General features: G+C 49.6%; 1 protein-coding gene across 1 annotated transcript in view; it reads right to left on the bottom strand.

The window, feature by feature from the left end:
* Window positions 1-17909, bottom strand: part of NBEAL2 (neurobeachin like 2) — a 206444-nt gene that overhangs the window by 21273 nt on the left and 167262 nt on the right. Inside the window, exons 27-42 of the mRNA XM_054990898.1 lie at window positions 15873-16604; window positions 14403-14581; window positions 13177-13336; window positions 12323-12460; window positions 11694-11993; window positions 11327-11476; window positions 9576-9733; window positions 7605-7729; window positions 6677-6797; window positions 6365-6522; window positions 4549-4682; window positions 4123-4230; window positions 2995-3090; window positions 2736-2860; window positions 1197-1337; window positions 53-183 (exon numbers count right to left, since the gene is read on the bottom strand). Coding sequence (XP_054846873.1) covers window positions 53-183; window positions 1197-1337; window positions 2736-2860; window positions 2995-3090; window positions 4123-4230; window positions 4549-4682; window positions 6365-6522; window positions 6677-6797; window positions 7605-7729; window positions 9576-9733; window positions 11327-11476; window positions 11694-11993; window positions 12323-12460; window positions 13177-13336; window positions 14403-14581; window positions 15873-16604 — 2956 coding nt within the window. The remainder of the gene's footprint in view (window positions 1-52; window positions 184-1196; window positions 1338-2735; window positions 2861-2994; window positions 3091-4122; window positions 4231-4548; window positions 4683-6364; window positions 6523-6676; window positions 6798-7604; window positions 7730-9575; window positions 9734-11326; window positions 11477-11693; window positions 11994-12322; window positions 12461-13176; window positions 13337-14402; window positions 14582-15872; window positions 16605-17909) is intronic.

Raw genomic sequence — 17909 nt, 5'->3', positions numbered from 1 at the left:
CAATGGACCACGTCCCCATCGCTCTTAACCACCACACCAAACTGGCTCTTACCATTCTGGTTCTCCAAGAAATCCGTGAAGTAGAAGAATTCTGGGATTAACTCCTTCACATCCACAGGGTTTTCCATACGGGCTTGCCACGCCGCAGGAACCGAGTGGAACTGGCGGTCAGAGCAGTCAAACCTGCACAAGACAAGATGCCGGCCTTCAGTTCACTGTCAGAGGACCCTTTGCCATCATTTCAAACTTAATGTGGGGAGGGGGGGAGCCATGCGAGCAGCTGTCCGACTGGTGCATTTGGCCACGGGCTGAGCCACTTCTTACAATCAATCTTACAATGAAATGATCAGTAGAGGCTGCCTTGGCTCACCCTACTGCCTGTTGCTGCCGGTGACCACCTCTCTCCCTCCCTCTCGCTCTGCACATTTTGGGCTAGGTTCTGTAAAATCAGCAGAAACTCATTTTTCTAGCTTGTCTTTATTTTTTAAAATGAGAAAAAAAGTCTGAAAGTGTCATGTCTGAGCCCCAGCCATGCCAATTTTGATTCTGTTCTGCTGAACACAGTGTATCTTGCCATAGCTCAATATCACTTTGCTAGTGTCATAACTATTCTTTTGTCAGGCTTTCACAGGTGTTTATCTGTTGGACTGTAACAGCTTCCAGTCTTTATGACCTTGTGCTCATTCCCAGACAGTGCTGTGTCTTGCCTCCTAGTAACTCATCGTGATATCACAAATATGTGAAACGTTCTCACACCAAGAGAGCGCCAAAGTATTGTTTACAGTTGGGAGGGGGGAGAAAGGAGTAAACCAGAAGGGTAAAAGAGAAGTCTCTCTCCCAGATGTCATTCTTGTCAACTTCTACTCATGCTGCTTAGATGCCTGCCTTGCTTCCAAGTAGTCCTATGGACCTGTATATGGTCAGGGTCTGATTTCTGAATAAAAGCCATTTGACTAAGTACTGGTGTCTGACTGCAAATGGGCCAGAGATCTGTCTTCTGTATCCTGTCATCCATAGCCTGAGAGAAAGAAGGTTTTTTTGTGGGGACAGACACAACCACATGATACGGTCAAGATTGCCCCAGATTTCCAGTGTCTGCACATAAACAAGGAGAAAAACCTCAATTCTGTCGCCCCACATGCACGCACGTCGTAGGGGCTGAGCGGTCCTTGCCTGAGTTGCTCCCTTTTGCTCACCTTCCGCTTTGCAGTTGGATGTGTAAGGTTGTGAATGGCTCCGTGCGGATCAGGTAGTGCATGACGCCGGCCGCGTTAGAATAATGAGTGCCGTAATGGAACTTATCAATCATGCCCGTGGGGTCCTCAAAGCTCTCATACCTAAGGAAACAGAGCGGGGCAAAGGAAGGGAAGGGCAGCCCGTGCCCAGGTTGAGATTCAGAGTGGCACACAACATCATTTGTCTAATGACAACAGGTTTACGGAATCATAGGGTTGGAAGTGGCCTCCAGGGTCATCTAGTCCAACCCCCTGCACAGTACAGGGAAGTCCCAAATACTTCCCCCTCCCCACACACTCAGTGACCCCTGCTCCATGCCCAAAATTTACACACAAAGAGGGGACCGCAGCTACTAATGTACGTTACAAGCAATGACAAACCGCAGAGACAGTCAAATAGTTAACGGTCTGCGGTTTGTCATTGCTTGTAACGTCCATGCCCAGAGGATGACAAAACACCGTCAGGATCCCTAGCTAAACTGGCCTGGGGAAAATTGCTACCTGACTCCAAGGTGGTGATTGGCCTTACCCTGGACAAGTAAGAAGGGGCAACAAGAACTAAACACAGATGTCACCCTTCCTGCCCTCCCTCTCATGATCTGCTCAAGTTCACAGAATAAGCATTGCCTCCCGTGTGGATCACAGACCAGGGCAAGGGTCTGTGTGAATACAGGTGATACCCAGGTTTTCAACACTGAAGGAGGTGAAAACTGGAACAAATAACCCATGGTATCGGCCAGTGGGCAGACAGAGCATTGTAAAGAGCAAAAACAAAAAAGAGGCAGGGATTGGGAATGAGAGGACTGGGTGAGTTGGGAAAGGGCTTAGGGCAAGTGGGCAGAGCAAGAGGGGAGGAAGCAATCGGGGGGGGGGGGGAGTGGTGAATGGGATTTCCCCTCCCCTGCAAGTTTTCACAGATCCCATACTTTATGAACCCTCACAAGTTTGTGTGGTGATTTTCATTTTACACATGGAACCAGGGCCAAGAGATGGAGTCTCATCCAAAACACCACCTTGGCTGAAGCAGGATTCAAACCCAGTTCTTCCACAGCAAGGATTACTTTGTCTCATGCAGGTTATGTAGGAAATTATGCTCGAGAAGTAGATGGGTTAGGGTTGAGGAGCGGGGAGAAGATACGGTCCAAACCGAAAACCTTCCATAATTGCGGCTGACAAGAAATGACTACCTGCCTTCACATGAAAGTTACAACACAATTTATTAAAATTTAAGATAGAATAACACATACACATGTACGCATCAGCTGGACTTGGCAACCAAGGCTCTCTTCAGAACCTCCAGTCCCCAAGGCCCAGAAGTGTATGATTTTTGTAGAACTATAAGACACAACTCATAGGAAGTGGTGCAAGATACGCCATCTAATCTGCTCGGGGCAAACCATTGGGTTGTCCCAAACACTTCCTACCTTTCCAGGCACCCACCTCTGTGTCCAACCCAGAAGAGCAGGAAATGGAATCTTCCCAAGGAAATATGACACTCACTTCTCTTTAACATCCTTGGCGTGCTTCTCATTGGCCAACCCAATGGGCTTGGAAAGATCACGGAAGACAGCGGGGTTGCTGAGATCCAGAGTCTCCGAGACGTAGTCCTGCAGGATCCATGGAAACTGAATGGAAGGGGGACACAGAGAGAGAAACCTCTGGTTTATCTTCTGGTGGTCCAATGAGCAAAGAAAAGGAAAGGAATGGAAGACTGTTCCATCTGGACTCGAGCCTTAGTTCACCCGCCTAAAGCACTTACCACGGGATACTGGGAGAGATCGTTGTAGGTGCGGCCTGCGATGGTGTTGAGCTGCATGAGGTACTCGAAGTTGGAGATCTCCCTGTAAACCCATTTCTGAAAGAGAGAAGACCTTGCCTGACATGTTGTAACAAAACGGCAGGGCAGAAGTGACAGTCTCTAAGGGTCGTGGAGAATTCTTTAGGAGTTCGATAAGGAGTCAGCTTTGTTCCTTATTTAATGTTGTAACCTGCCCTGAGCCTGCCTGCGGGGAGGGCTGGTAATAAGTCGAATGAATGAATGAATGAATGAATGAATGAATGAATGAATGAATGATGATGATAGTTGTTCTGCAAAGTGGCCTTGTTGAGCCCAACGTTACGGAAAGTGGTTGTCCTAGGCAGGGCTTTTTTTCAGTGGAACGGAGTTCCGGAACGTCTTGAAAATGGTCACATGGCTGGTGGCCCCGCCCCCTGATCTCCAGACAGAGGGGAGTTTAGGGCAATCTAAACTCCCCTTTGTCTGGAGATCAGGGGGCGGGGCCACCAGCCATGTGACCATTTTCTCCGAGGGCAACCCACTGCGTTCCACCACCTCTTTTCCTGGAAAAAAAGCCCTGGTCCTAGGGAAGAAGTGATGCTCATGAGCTATTATAATCATGGAGATACTGCAAGTCCAACCCTGACGATCTAATTTCTTAAGTGAGAGATGGCTGGAGATCATTTCTGATTAAAGCTCACCTGTTGAGCTGGAGATCATGGCCCCTAATCTCCTAGCTTTGGGGAGGAGAGCGAGCTGTTCTTAGGAGAGGAATGCACTCTGCACATGGTCAAAGGCACTTCACTTTAACTCACAGCTTCGCCTGAAAATATGTTGTCACCTCGCTCACATCTGGTGAAGGATGACTCCTCCAGATTTAGATATCTCAACTTATCCCAAGGACTCCTGATTGGTGTCATGTACCCCTTTTTTCTCTTTTCTCTCTGGTTGAAGTGCCCTGAAGGTCCCCTAATTGTTGGGATTTTCCCAAGGCCTTGTTGGTTGCTCCCGACCAATCCCTCAGCCCTACCAAAACATCAGGGTTATAATGTGGGTGGGTGTGGAAGGAGAGTTTGGGAAGCCATGGAAAGCATATATGGAAGCAAGCACCTGAGTCAAGCCTGAGGCCTTCAATAATTCCTGAGGAGAACGGCTGCCATAATAAATCTGGTTGGGAGGTCGCAGTCCGAGGATGGAAGAATACACCTTGTTTCTAACCTGCAAAAGGCAAACCAACAGCATGTTAGCAGGTAAGAGAAAGATTCTGTAACTGGGTCTGTAGGAACCCCAAGTTCATGAGTGAATTAAATGCATCTCCCCGCCATTCTTGTCTGCTCCTTTTAATTTTGGCTTGCTCTTTAATGTCTAGCTTGAAGAAGAGTTCTGGAGAACTCAAAAGCTTGTCCATTTGGGGGTGGGTGGGTCTTTGCCCAGGTTTTCTTTTTTGGGTTTTGCTCTGAACCAACACAACCCCCTAAAGCACCTGAACAGATTTCAGGAGAAGAGGGACAGGAGTTGGCTGGGATCAGCCGTCACCTTTTTCTTGAAGTTGAGGAAGTAATTGGCTTGGTCGATGAAGAAGAACTCCAGAGCGGACCGGCGGAGGTTGTACCGGCGAAGGTGCAGTTCTCGGAGCTGCGACAGGGGGCGCTTGAAATCGTAACCAATTCCTGGGTTGGGGGGCAGAAGGGGGAGCACAGCCCTTACTCTCTCGAGCACGGACAAGCAAAACTCATGTATACTTCCTATGTGCATAATAGACCAATATCAGAATTCGAGAAAAAGTGGAAAGACGTCTTTGATTACCTAGCTCAAAACTAAGAGTAGTTAATATGGAAATAGAGCAGAGACCTTAATAAATGTCTAGTATAAATTATGGTAGGGATAACTGATTAAAAACTATTGATACTAAATTTTGGGTATAAGCAATCAAGGAGAGGGAGAAGAGAACTTTGACATAAGTGAGTTGTGTTGTTATATATTTTGAATATATTTTTCTGTTGCAGTTTAATTGTTCAAATGTAGTGCTTCGTATTCTGTCTAAGTTTCTATGCACTTTTGATTGTTATTTCTTTTTCTTTTTCAAATAAAACTTTTTTTCTTTAAAAAAGCAAAACTCGTGTAATACATGCTTAGTTCTTTCAGCTTCTCTTCTGCTTTTCCAGTTCTGAGCAACTGGGTTACAGTTCAGCACCAGTTGGGGATCGGAAGGGGAAGACCCTCCTGCTCTTTTAAAGGGGCACACCAGAGCTCAAAACGTGGGGAGGGGGCCGGTTTATCACTGAGGCACCTACAGAACAACCCGAAGAATGGAAAAGATCCTTGAATAGATTGCTCCCCCCCACTCTGCTTCCCACATAGACGTTGCTTCGTTCTGACTAAATGCTTTTTCTTCAATGTTTGAATTTTTCTTGAAGAAATACACAAACTATGAATGGAAACACACATACAAGGTGTGAGAAACTTGACCCGTTTAAGGACGCCTCTGCCTGGGCTGATTCTGGAGATGAAACATCCCCGCTAACAATCTAGGTATTGATGGTTGTTGTGGGTTTTCCGGGCTGTATTGCCGTGGTCTTGGCATTGTAGTTCCTGACGTTTCGCCAGCAGCTGTGGCTGGCATCTTCAGAGGTGTAACACCAAAAGACAGAGATCTCTCAGTGTCACAGTGTGGAAAAGATGTAGGTCATTTGTATCTACTCAGGAGGGGTGGGGTTGAGCTGAGTCATCCTGTAAGAGTTTCCCAGGGTGTGGAATGCTAATGGCGGGAGGCTTCACTGTATCCTGAGGAGGTTCTTTTGCATATGGATTGGTACTTGATGTGCTAATCTTCTCTGCAGGGCTATTGTCGGGGATAGAATGTTTTGTTAGCCTGGTGTTTTTCAGAACTGGAAACCATGCTCTGTTCATTCTTAAGGTTTCTTCTTTCCTGTTGAAGTTTTGCTTATGCTTGTGAATTTCAATGGCTTCCCTGTGCAGTCTAGGTATTGTTTTTATCCCACCCTTTTTCCAAGGTCAAGGATGTTGTGCACCTAATTTCCTCCTGACAACAACGCTGTGAGGTGTGAGGATGAAAGAGAGTGACAGGGACCCCCCCAACAAGCTTCACGGCCAAGTGGGGACTTGAGCCTGGGTCTCCCAGATCCTAATCTGCCACTTTAACCACTATGCCCAACTACCTCTCTGGGCTGGGCTTCACCCTTGCAAGTCCCGCCATACCCGGAATCTAGATCTTGCTGGCCCCAGACCCACACGTGAGACAGAAAAGGACCCCAACAGGGCCACCGTCCGTCTCTGCTGATGGCCTGAGCCACAGTGCATGCTGGGAGATGGGGGCCACCCCCGCCGATACCTTCCTCGGTCTCCTCCTTCTCGCTGGTTCCGTCATAGAAGTAAAGGTGCTGAGTGGTGACCTCCAGGCGTCCCGGGACCACGGCCACGGTGGTGATCAGCTCACAGTCCTCAGAGATCACCAGCTTTTCCCGCTGACTCTGCTCCTTATTCTCCACTCTGGAAAGAACGGAAGGTTCACAATCAGCGTTGCCTGGAGCACAGCTGAGAAGCCGCCCCTCCGTTGTTCCTAAAGCTCAACCAGCTTTCAGAAAGCTCTTGGATTCCATACATCCAAAGGAGGCTCTTCCTACAGAGATGAAGAACAACTTACTGATTGTCTGGGAATAAGAGTTCGTCTTCGGCCAGCTGGTCATCCTGCATTTTACTGACCTTCGCCTCCTTGGCTACGGCCAGGGGGAAAGCCTCGGCTGGCTTGGGGGAGCAATCGGCACCTGGAAAGAGGAAGAATCTGTACTGAGGAAGGGAGCCTCTTGCAGGAACCTCATCACGCCGGTGCTGGGTACCATTTGGCCATCTTTTATCTCCTCAACGGATAACGGATATATTCAAGGGGATGCTTTCCTTAGGGAAAGAAGGTGGGTTGCTGCCCTCCCTCGTGCACGTTAGGCGCTATGAACAGCCAGGAACTAAGGATATGCGATTTTGTACATCCAGTTTAAAAACATACCCCAAACCCCCCATTTGGTATTATTTTGATTTATCCAGATATATCAATCTTATTTGGGTATATTAGGATAAACCGGTATTTACATTCCTGAATTATTTGGATGTATTCGAGAATATCTGGGAATTGCATTTTACCCTTTCTCACAGGGCTGTTCTAAAATGAAGGACCTCCAGTGCGATACCTCAGGCTGAGAAAAAATTACCTTCCCAAGGCTGCCATGTGAATTTTATGGCACAGTGGAGATTCGAACCTGGGTCTCACCAATCCATGCTAGATTTTGTACCATACTGGCACTGTGGGACGGCCTGCTTAAAAACTTGGGGCCAGAGGTCTCTTTTGGTAGGAAAGCAAAGAATGCCAAATGACAGCACACCTCAACGACTCTGACGCCTGCTAGGTCGGAAGCAGAGTAGCAAGACTGGCACATGCCCCTTTTGTCCAAGGTGAGACCACAACCAGCAGAAACTTGGCTGAGATGCTGCAGAAGAACACCTTCTTCCTGTTGGGGTGCAGTCCTATCTCGACCCCCAATGCTGGCTGCTCTTTCCTCCCACTGGTGGCTGCTCCTTACCTAGGTTGTCACGGAGAGCGCTGGCCTCCACGTGGCAGTCGAAGTTATAATTGGGTACCAGCTTCAGCCTCATGCGAGAGTAGGTCTCTGCCCCTGACAGCTTCCAGTGCATCTCAGGAGGATTCCTGAAGAGAAGGGTGGAGTGATTCCTATGCAAGACTCTTGCTCCTAAGCATCCTTTCACTCAGGGGGAAAGTCCTAAGCTAGCTCCCCTGTAGACTCATATGACATACGTACATTGGACAAGTTGGAGCCAGGGGTTCTAGTTCTGCATGATTTATAGCAGAAATCTATTGAGAGAGGAGTGGGGAGGGAGTTGCACGGTTATCAGGGAAACCAGCCCATAGCTTCAGAAGAGTCTTTGCTACTTGTTATGACAGGAACACATGGACTTGCCAAGCAAGTGGTACTCCAAGTAACACCGCTTAGTTTAGGGATCTAAACTCTGGGACCATCTCTCCCAGTATGTCCCTTGAAGGACCTTTCGTTCCTCAAATCAACATCTGCTAGCTATCCCTGGCCCAAAAGATGTTCGCCCGGCCTCGACCAGAGCCAGAACTTTTTCAAAACTGGCACCAATCCGGTGGAACACTCTCCCGGTTGAGATTCAGGCCCTGGGGGATTTACTGCCATTCCGCAGGGCTTGTAAAACGGAGATGTTCCCAGAGGCCTACGGTTGGGGTGATGGCGGTTCATCTCATTTGGCCTCCCTTGCTTTGTTTTCTGTTCTTCTCTGCTTTAGTTTCTTGGCAGGTTCTTATCCGCCTCTCTGCCTTGTCATCTGCCGTGTTTAGGGGATGCTATCAAATGCTTAGTATCGTTATTTGGTATTTTAGATTTTATAGATTAATGTTTTATTGTAAACTTATATTGTAATTTTATTGTATATTATTTAACGTAGTTGTAACCTGCCCTGAGCCTGCTTGTGGGCTAAATATCGAACAAACAAACAAATAAATATTAGGGATCTGGGCATTTTGTAAGATCAACGAAGTCACGGCCATAACTATTACCAGGGCAGGATGAGAGCGATGGCTCCTCTAGTCCAGCATCCTGTTTCTGCAATGACCACAGAGGCCACAGAATAGTAAAGAGTCCAGTAGCACTTTTAAGACTAACCAACTTTATTGTAGCGTAAGCTTTTGAGAACGACAGCTCTCTTTGTCAGATGCATTGCCAGCTTTCGAGAACCACAGCACTCTTCGTCAGAGGCCACAGAGAAGTCCACAAGCAAGGATTGCTGGAAACTGTCCCCACTTGTTGTTTTATTAGGTGCCACAATCAATTTTCCTTTTAGGAGGCCCACGGCAAGATAACAAGCTAACCCCCTTTGCAAAACCTGGTGGGGGCAGCCAGGGGACAACTGGGCGGGGGCCAAAGAAGGACACCGTGCTGGCAGCTGCTCCGCCTGGGCTAAGGATGTCTTCCTCTTCCTGCCAATGTTCTGAAGCGTGGCCGTGGCCAAAGGGCAAGAGCCAAAGGAATCTCGGCCCTCTGGTTCTTCGCCCGTGGCTCACAGGCAGCAGCTGGAGCCTGATCCACCGAAGACATACTATTGTTCATTCTGGCTTACTTACATCATAATTTTGTTGTTGTGGGCCGCTCTGGGTCCCAGATACAGCAAATAAATAAAGTAAAATTTCCAAAGCTTCTAGAAGGCAGCCTGTCCATTTGGATCTTCTCATAGAATCAGAGGGTAGGAAGGGACCTCCAGGGTCATCTAGTCCAACCCCTTGCATAATGCAGGAAATTCATAACTACTTCCCCCCCCAACACACACCTCCAGTGACCCCTACTCCATGCCCAGAAGATGGCAAAACACTGTCAGGATCTCCAGCCAAACACAGCTGTTTCCACACTCATAGGTGGGACTTGCGTTCTTCCGAAGCAGATCTAAAGGTCTCTAGGCTGATCTATCACAGTGTCAAGAGAGAACCCGACCAGCAGTGGGGACAGGAAGCAGCGCCCTACCGGTCAGCCCAGGCAGAGCACTGGGAGGTCAGCAGGCGCCTCAGAGCTCTCCACTGCTTCAAGACGGTGTGGTGATGGTTGTTGACCTGCTTCAGCATGTTCGTGTGTCGGATGTTCTCGTACTTCGCCCGTTTCATCACCGGTTCCAAGATGAGCTCCTAGCAAAGGGGGAGCCAAAAGGGCCAGGGGAGGAATACAAGGCAAGAGGGTGCAACAGTGTAAGGAAAGGAAGGAAACTTACGGATGCCCAGCCCCAAAAGAGATCGGCCTAGTAGCAGGAGGCAGCGCGGTGTCCCACAGGAAGAGATGAGGGGAGAAAGTCAGCGAATACTGGCGTCTTTCAAAGATCCAATCGCATACTGACTGGGGACAACATACCTATGAGACTGCCTTTCCCATTATGTCCCCTGCAGGGTATTGCGCTCTGTGGATAAACAACTACTGGTGGTCCTCAGCCCGAGGGATGTTTGTTTGGCCTAAATCAGGGACAGGGCCTTTTCGGCTCTGGCCCCGGCCTGTTTGAACACACTCCCACTGGAGATCCGGGCCTGTAAAATGGAGTTGTTCTGCCGGGCCTTTGGTTGAGAGGGGAGGCAATGTCAAAGAGGGGACATTCTGCCCCCTCTTTGACCGCCGTGCCCTGCTCTGTCCTACCTTGGCTGCTATACCATGGTTGAAATCTGCAGTTCTTATACCATTTTACAGTGGCCTGTGTAACTGTCGATGATGCTTGAAACTGGAATTTGGATTACAGTGACTGTGATCTGCTTTTATAATCTTATGTGTTTTCACTTGTATTTATTGTTTACTGACGCTGTTAGCAACCCTGAGCCCTTTCGAGGGGAGGATGGGATATAAATTTAATCAATCAATCAATCAAATAAATAAATAAAATTTCTAAATGGATCTCTGAAGCGTTGAGGATCTGGTGCCAGTGAGACTGTAGAGAACGTTGCAGAAAATTCTGTGTGGACAGACATGCCCTGAAGTGCCCTGCCCTCCCTCTCTGAAGTGCCCTGCCCTGAAGTGCCCTGCCCTCCCTCTCTGAAGTGCCCTGCCCTGAAGTGCCCTGCCCTGAAGTGCCCTGCCCTCCCTCTCTGAAGTGCCCTGCCCTGAAGTGCCCTGCCCTTAAGTGCCCTGCCCTCCCTCTCTGAAGTGCCCTGCCCTGAAGTGCCCTGCCCTCCCTCTCTGAAGTGCCCTGCCCTGAAGTGCCCTGCCCTCCCTCTCTGAAGTGCCCTGCCCTGAAGTGCCCTGCCCTCCCTCTCTGAAGTGCCCTGCCCTGAAGTGCCCTGCCCTCCCTCTCTGAAGTGCCCTGCCCTGAAGTGCCCTGCCCTCCCTCTCTGAAGTGCCCTGCCCTGAAGTGCCCTGCCCTGAAGTGCCCTGCCCTCCCTCTCTGAAGTGCCCTGCCCTGAAGTGCCCTGCCCTGAAGTGCCCTGCCCTCCCTCTCTGAAGTGCCCTGCCCTGAAGTGCCCTGCCCTCCCTCTCTGAAGTGCCCTGCCCTGAAGTGCCCTGCCCTGAAGTGCCCTGCCCTCCCTCTCTGAAGTGCCCTGCCCTGAAGTGCCCTGCCCTCCCTCTCTGAAGTGCCCTGCCCTGAAGTGCCCTGCCCTGAAGTGCCCTGCCCTCCCTCTCTGAAGTGCCCTGCCCTGAAGTGCCCTGCCCTGAAGTGCCCTGCCCTCCCTCTCTGAAGTGCCCTGCCCTGAAGTGCCCTGCCCTCCCTCCCTGCCAAAACGCAGGCACGCGCCACCCCCTACCTGGAACTTCCTCCTGCTCTCGGCTTTCTCCTTCTCCCTCCTCAGAGAGCTGCTCATCAGGGCGTCGTAACAGGAGTTCCAGAAGTTGGACATGTGGTCGTGGCTCTTGGCAAACGTGTCGGTTTCAAACTGGGTCATATTGGGCTGCACCTGCCAAGGGAGACCCAGAAGGAAATGGCATGGAGCATTTTTAAACTTCTGGTGCTGCCTCTTGCGGGCAGGTTGACCCCTCAAATTTAAGCCCCTTGCCCACCTCTGAGTGTTATGGCGCCCAACTAAAGCCTTGCGCGTCGCAGCAGATTGTTCTAGTTGTCCTTTGGGAATCTCCTGCTTGCTTACAGGGCCTTTTTCACTGTGCCCCACTTACGTGCTTCTCGATGAACGCCTTCCACTCCGGTGTGGTGCAGAACACCTGTAAGTCTTCGTAGAAGGTGGGGCTGCCGTTGGTGGGGGGCAGAGAAGGAAGGAAGTGCTGGAGCTGCAAGGTGTCGTAACACTGGTCCATCAGGGTGCGGATGATGGGTACCAGGCGGGAGAAGGTCTCCGACTTGGTGTGAAGCGAGCGCTGGAGGGGAGTTGCCAGGTTGCCTAGCAGGTAGCAGGCTTCCTCCTTCTTAGGAGCTGAGGCTGTCTGCAGCAGGCTGTGGAGCTTCGCACAGGCCAAGGACTGCAAGTAGAGGAGACTATGAAATGGAGCAGAAGCACCAGCAGTGAACAGGCCCAGAAGGAATCGGGGCCTGCGGGGGTGCGGAGCTCTGGATTCGAGCCCAGCGTTCCGCAGCTCAAATGCATCTTGCCCCACCTTGGGCCCCAAGATGTTCAGGGGGAAGGTGGGCATATAAATGTTTTAAATCAATCAATCAGTGTCGCGGCTCTATTTGCAGATTTTGTGTTTGGGGAGCTTCGCGCCTTTGGGCGTTTCCGAACACCCAAGCAGGAAAACCAAGCTGGGATTGTCTCAGCTGGGGAGGAGCCTGCCCCAGTCTCGTTGCATACCTGCATATCGTCCAGCATAATATACCCGACTAGCACCCGCAGGCCAATCTGGGCCATCTCCTTCAGGTCAGAGGTGCCGTTGGCCAAGTGGGACCACACCACCAACTTCTCCAGCAGGCTGTTGATACCTTCATAGACCTGCAGCCAGAGGGCAAAGGGAAGGATAAGTTCCTCCGTAACAGGATATATAGTCCTGGCTGTTGGGCCCAGGAGCTGTTTTCAGAATGTGAGATGGGGTGTGAGTGCGTGCAAATTTCCTACCACAGGCTATCACCAGGACTGTTTCTCAACATCAGGCATAGTATTGAGGAGGGTGTGTCTGTTATGTTTCTATCCCACCGTCCACAGTTCCCCCTTCCTCTTTTTTATCACAACAAACCTATGAGGTAGGTCAGGCAGGGAAAGGCTGCCTGGCGACAAGCTTCATGGCAGAACAGGGACCTGAACCACACTGGAAAGAGACTTTAGTTCGATGCTTTAACTACACAGCTCAGACTGCATCTGAGCACGTACAGAGTGCCCTCCACTTCCAAGACCTCGCACTCAGCCTCTAGGTGGAGTTTTCATCCAGCTCCCTTGGTTGGAATCGGGGTTCGAATCTTGTGGCTTGATCACATGTTACAATGAAGTTTTCGGGAGTTTTACACCCATTGGAAAAACTGAAAAAATCCTCAGACTTTTTCATGTTATACATTTTGAATGTGATTTACCTTGCCGTAAGAAAGAAAAATGGTGTGTGTGGGGGGGGCCCTTCAAGACAAAAAACGGGGGGAAATCCCCCTCAGTTTCACAGTTCTGTCATTACTGACCCAAAGGAGAACGCTAGGTCAACATACAGCCAGATATCTACCCACCTTCTCGCTCCACAAGGCCTGGTTGCTTTGGCCCTCCGAAAACAAGACATCCTGAAGGAGACGCAGCAGCTTGAGTGCATTCTGGGTGAGACTGGGCAGTGTCGCCGCGGTGGACTCTTTAATGTCTGTCAAGGCCGACTCCAACATCATCTCCAGGAGACTGGCAAGGGAACGAGAAGGCACAAGACGGGAAAATCAGGTTTTAACTGATGACTAATCATGTACCAAGACTATATACTGAGCTGTCAAAATGTGGGAAAATAAGCAAGGAGGATATTCTAAAGAGTTTGCCATGAAGACACTGAGATCCAGTTTGGTGTAGTGGTTAAGAGCGGCAGGACTCTAATCTGGAGAGCCGGGTTTGATTCCCCACTCCTCCGCTTGAAGCCAGTGGGGTGACCTTGGGTCAGTCACAGCTCTCTCAGAGCTCTCTCAGCCCTACCCACCTCACAAGGTGATTGTTGTGGGGACAATAATAACACACTTTGTAAACTGTTCTGAGTGGGCTCAAGGTGATTGTTGTGGGGACAATAATAACACACTTTGTAAACTGTTCTGAGTGGGCTCAAGGTGATTGTTGTGGGGATAATAATAACACACTTTGTAAACTGTTCTGAGTGGGTGTTAAGTTGTCCTGAAGGGTAGTATATAAATTGCATGTTGTTATTATTCAAATTTCCCACAACACAATCAGTAATAAAGATCACATGTTATCATTGATTGGCCTTGCTGAGCTGATACAAGTTTCCACCAGAGACCTAAGTATCAGCCAGGCATCATCATCATCATCATCATCATCATCATCACCATCACCACATTGATGTGTCCACCTGGCACCCACAACTGCAATCTCCTATCCCATGGGCCTTCACACAGGCTGTCCTCAGCTTCCTCTTTGGCCATGGGTTCCTGGTGTTAAACGCACCTCCAGAGCTGCCCACCCCCAGCCCCACAAAGCACTCCCTTCTCCTTCAAGATCCAACCCTTCAACAGAGCCTTTCCAGAACCATCCTCCTCTTGCAGCTGGATCACATGCTACAAAGACGTTTTCTGGAGTTCTGTATTCCTTCTCCCTCCTCAGGCCCAGTTCAAATTGGAACCACACTCTTCCCTCTCACGGCATTTTCCCAACCTGAAGTAGCCCTCAGAATATCTAAGGCAATGGTCCCCAACCGTTGGGAAGCTTTGGAATTGTGACACACACGCCACCAGCGTCGTCTTCCTACCTGCGCTTGATCTCATCCGGGGGGCGCACCAGCTCACAGGCGGAGCCCAGCTTGGTGAGGACGGAGAAGACCTGCCCCCGCTCCTTCCAGGCCACGTCGTCGCACCCCTCCACCCCTCGCCAGGTCACGGAGAAGATAATGTTGGTCAGCAGGTTGCAGAGTTCTTCTTCAGGGGTTTGCTGCAGATGATAAGACCCAGAGAGAAGCTACAGGCATCGGCCACCACGTCTTCGCAAGGCAACCCGTTTTATTTAGAGTATCAAACCCCTTCTGTTCCCTCAAATCTCCTGGTCTCCTTTTTTGCTCCTCAAGAGCACCAGAGTTGGATAGAACAAGAGGAACTTTGTTAACTGCCTTTGCTTGTATTCATTCCTTTGAAGCCAGGATTCTGCACTGGTCCTCTGTCAGACTGTAAGCTCCTTGGGGCAGGAACCCCCTTGCTCAGTTATGCTGTAAAGCCCCCCACTGCCATACACTAAACAAAGTTTCCTTTATTTGCTCTCAACACTCACATCTGGCAAAGAACATGTTGTGTGCCACTGTGTTTAGCAGCCAGAGGAGGCAATACTGTCTTCTGCAAGTCTATCTAGAACACCGTTCTGGGGTTCTGGTCTGAAATTCCCCAGCCACACAATTTCACTCTATTCCTCACCTTTTTTCATCATCCGCTTTCGTCCTGGTCCTCCACTAAGGAGTTCAGGGGAGCCTACAAGCTTCTTCCTCCTTCGTTTTACTCACTCAACAACCTTGGGGGGAAGCTAGGCTGAGCATGTGTGACTGGTCCGAGGTCACCTAGCAAGCTTTCATGGCAGAGCAGAGATTCAAGCCTGGCTCTCCTTGGTCCTCGTCAGGACACTAACCACTGCGCTACACAGTCTCCCTTCCCAAGATCCTGGCTGCCACATGGAGGACATATGAAGCTGCCCAAGATCAAGTCAGACTACTGTGTCCTAGACCAATATTCTTCCAGGTCCAGCTACCCAGCTTCCTTTTAAAGTTGCGATTCCACAGCAGGAAGCTGGGACCATGGCCTCAGAAAGCTGGAGCGCTACGGCTCCTGCCCAGCATCCTAGAGCAAGAACCTGGGCTCTGGGCTCATAGAATCATAGAACTGGAAGGTACCTCCAGGGTCATCTAGTCCAACCTCCTGTACAATGCAGGAAATTCACAAATACACCGCCCCCCCCAACACACACACCCAGTGTCCCCTGCTCCATGCCCAGAAGATGGCAAAACACCATCAGGATCCCTAGCCAAACCGGCCTGGGGAAATTTGCTACCTGACCCCAAGGTGGCGATCGACCTTACCCTGGCATGTAAGAAGGGGCCACGAGAACAAAGCCCTGATGTGGCCCTTCCTGCCCTCCCTCTCATGACCTGCCTGAGTTCACAGAATCAGCATTGCTGTCAGTGAGGTCCCACCGGTAATTCCCCCCCTAGCCCTATGCCCAAGGCAAGGAGGAAGCTCACCTGAGGGTTGCTCGTGTTGGAGACGTTGTCGCTGGGTAAGGTCTCCTGATAGCTGGTCTCATCCAGCACATTGGAGAGGCTGGAGCTTTTCCGAGCTCGTGTCCCCGGGAAGGGCTTGAAGTTCTCCAGAGGTGAAGGGGTCCCGGGCAAGCTCACCGGGGTCTGGTTCCCACTCTCTGCTGTAGCTGCAGAGCTGGTACTCCCTATATCCAAGCCAAGGTCGAAGGGGGACATGGAGAAGGGAGAAAGAGGGTGGTAGACCCTGTCCACATGGACTGTGTCTCCAGCATGGGCTTCGCCCTGCCCGGGAAGGTCAATGATGTTGGAAGAGGAGGAATGGCTGGCGAGGTCTAGGGAGTCAAAGGACTTGAAGCCGTATGGGTGGAAAGGCTTGCCCCGTTGGTTGGTGGGGGAGATGGAGTGGTCGGAGAAACCTTCTGAAAGCTCTTGATCCGAGGCCTCGTAGCCCAGCGGGAGGAAGACATCGAGGTCCTGGAGATCAGCAGGGGCCGGATTCAGGGCATCCGCTGGATCCTTCCCTGTTTCTGAGGTTGGCTGGCTGGAGCTCCTCAAGAGATCAAGGCAGCCCCCACTATTGGTGGAGCCCGACAAGCTGTGTTGGCGGGACTCGTAGGATTCCTTGACATACAGCTTGGTGAGGGTATCCTGCCAGCTGGCCAGCTTGGCCAGCTGCTTCACCATGTCTTGCTGGGAGTAAATCAGGTAGAACAGCTTGAAAGAGGAAGCAGGAAGCATTCAGTGACCAGATCGGGGTTCTGATCCTCCAAGAACAGTTTAATGAAAGCAGACAAAAGGATATGTAACAGGAAGATGGATTTGTTTGCAGTGTACTCTAGTTATAAGCACGTATTCTAGTGAACTGTGTATGAACTTCCATGCGCTATGTCAACAGGTAGTATAGCCACACAGATGTTCCTTTTATCTTTGACAATCAATTAAAAGTAGTGAACAGTGGTAGATAAACAATTTTTTAATTGCGAGAATGGACCAATCATAACTAGCTCACTTAACCTTTCTGTCAACTTTTAAAGATCTATGAAGCTTATTTACGGTCCTGTATCCACGGGGCCATCTCTCCCCATATATTCCCCAGAGGACACTCTGATCAGAAGACAAACAGCTGTTGGTGGTCCCTGGTCCCAAGGAGGCCCGCCTAGCCTCGACTAGAGCCAGGGCCTTTTCGGTCCTGGCTCCCACCTGGTGGAACGCTCTGTCTGCTGAGATCAGGGCCCGGCGGGACTTACTATCCTTCCACCGGGCCTGCAAGACAGAGTTGTTCCACCAGGCGTGTGGCTGAGGCTGGGCCTCCACCGGCCTGAAAAAAGGGGTGTATAAAATCTTAACCCTCCTGTGAAAGCTGCCCACCGTCCTGTTTTAAATGTGTATTAATACACTGCTGTTTTAATGATGTTTTAATGCAGATGAATTTTTATTGTATTTTAATATGTTATCTGCCCTGAGCCTTCTTGCGGGGAGGGTAGAATAGAAATTTGAAATAAAATAAAATAAATAAATAAATAAATTTGCATCTGCACTATGGAGTCACATTTGACTTTGAAGAATGTTACGTGATTGAAAGTAAGAAGAATCAGTTCAATCTGAAACCCATCATTTTTTTATACTGTTGTCATGCGTGTAAGATTTCTTAGTAGACAGCATATGCCAATTAGTATTTATGTTGTAATCTGCTCTAAGCCCGGTTGTGGGGAGAGCGGATAAAAAATCCAATAAATAATAAAAGCATTAAAGATGCCATCCAGATAAGAGATTAGGGCTTTGTTGAAGGAAATATCATGAAGAAGAGAGAAGTGAGAAATATATTTGTATGTATGCTTATTGAAAATTCAATGCATTTCATAGCAGATCTGTTTTTAAATCAATCTTAGATCTATTTGAGTGATGTTAAGAGAGTTAATCCTTGTTGCATGGATCTGTTCATTGACAACAGATTTCATCTTGATAATCCTTTACATTTTATATACATCTTGCTTAATTAAAAAGTTGAGAGTTTAAATA

The sequence above is a fragment of the Eublepharis macularius genome, chromosome 11 (assembly GCF_028583425.1).
Source record: "Eublepharis macularius isolate TG4126 chromosome 11, MPM_Emac_v1.0, whole genome shotgun sequence".
NCBI classification, from domain to species: Eukaryota; Metazoa; Chordata; class Lepidosauria; order Squamata; family Eublepharidae; genus Eublepharis; species Eublepharis macularius.
Note: the sequence above shows the minus strand (reverse complement) of the source record. Positions and strands in the feature narration are given on the sequence as shown.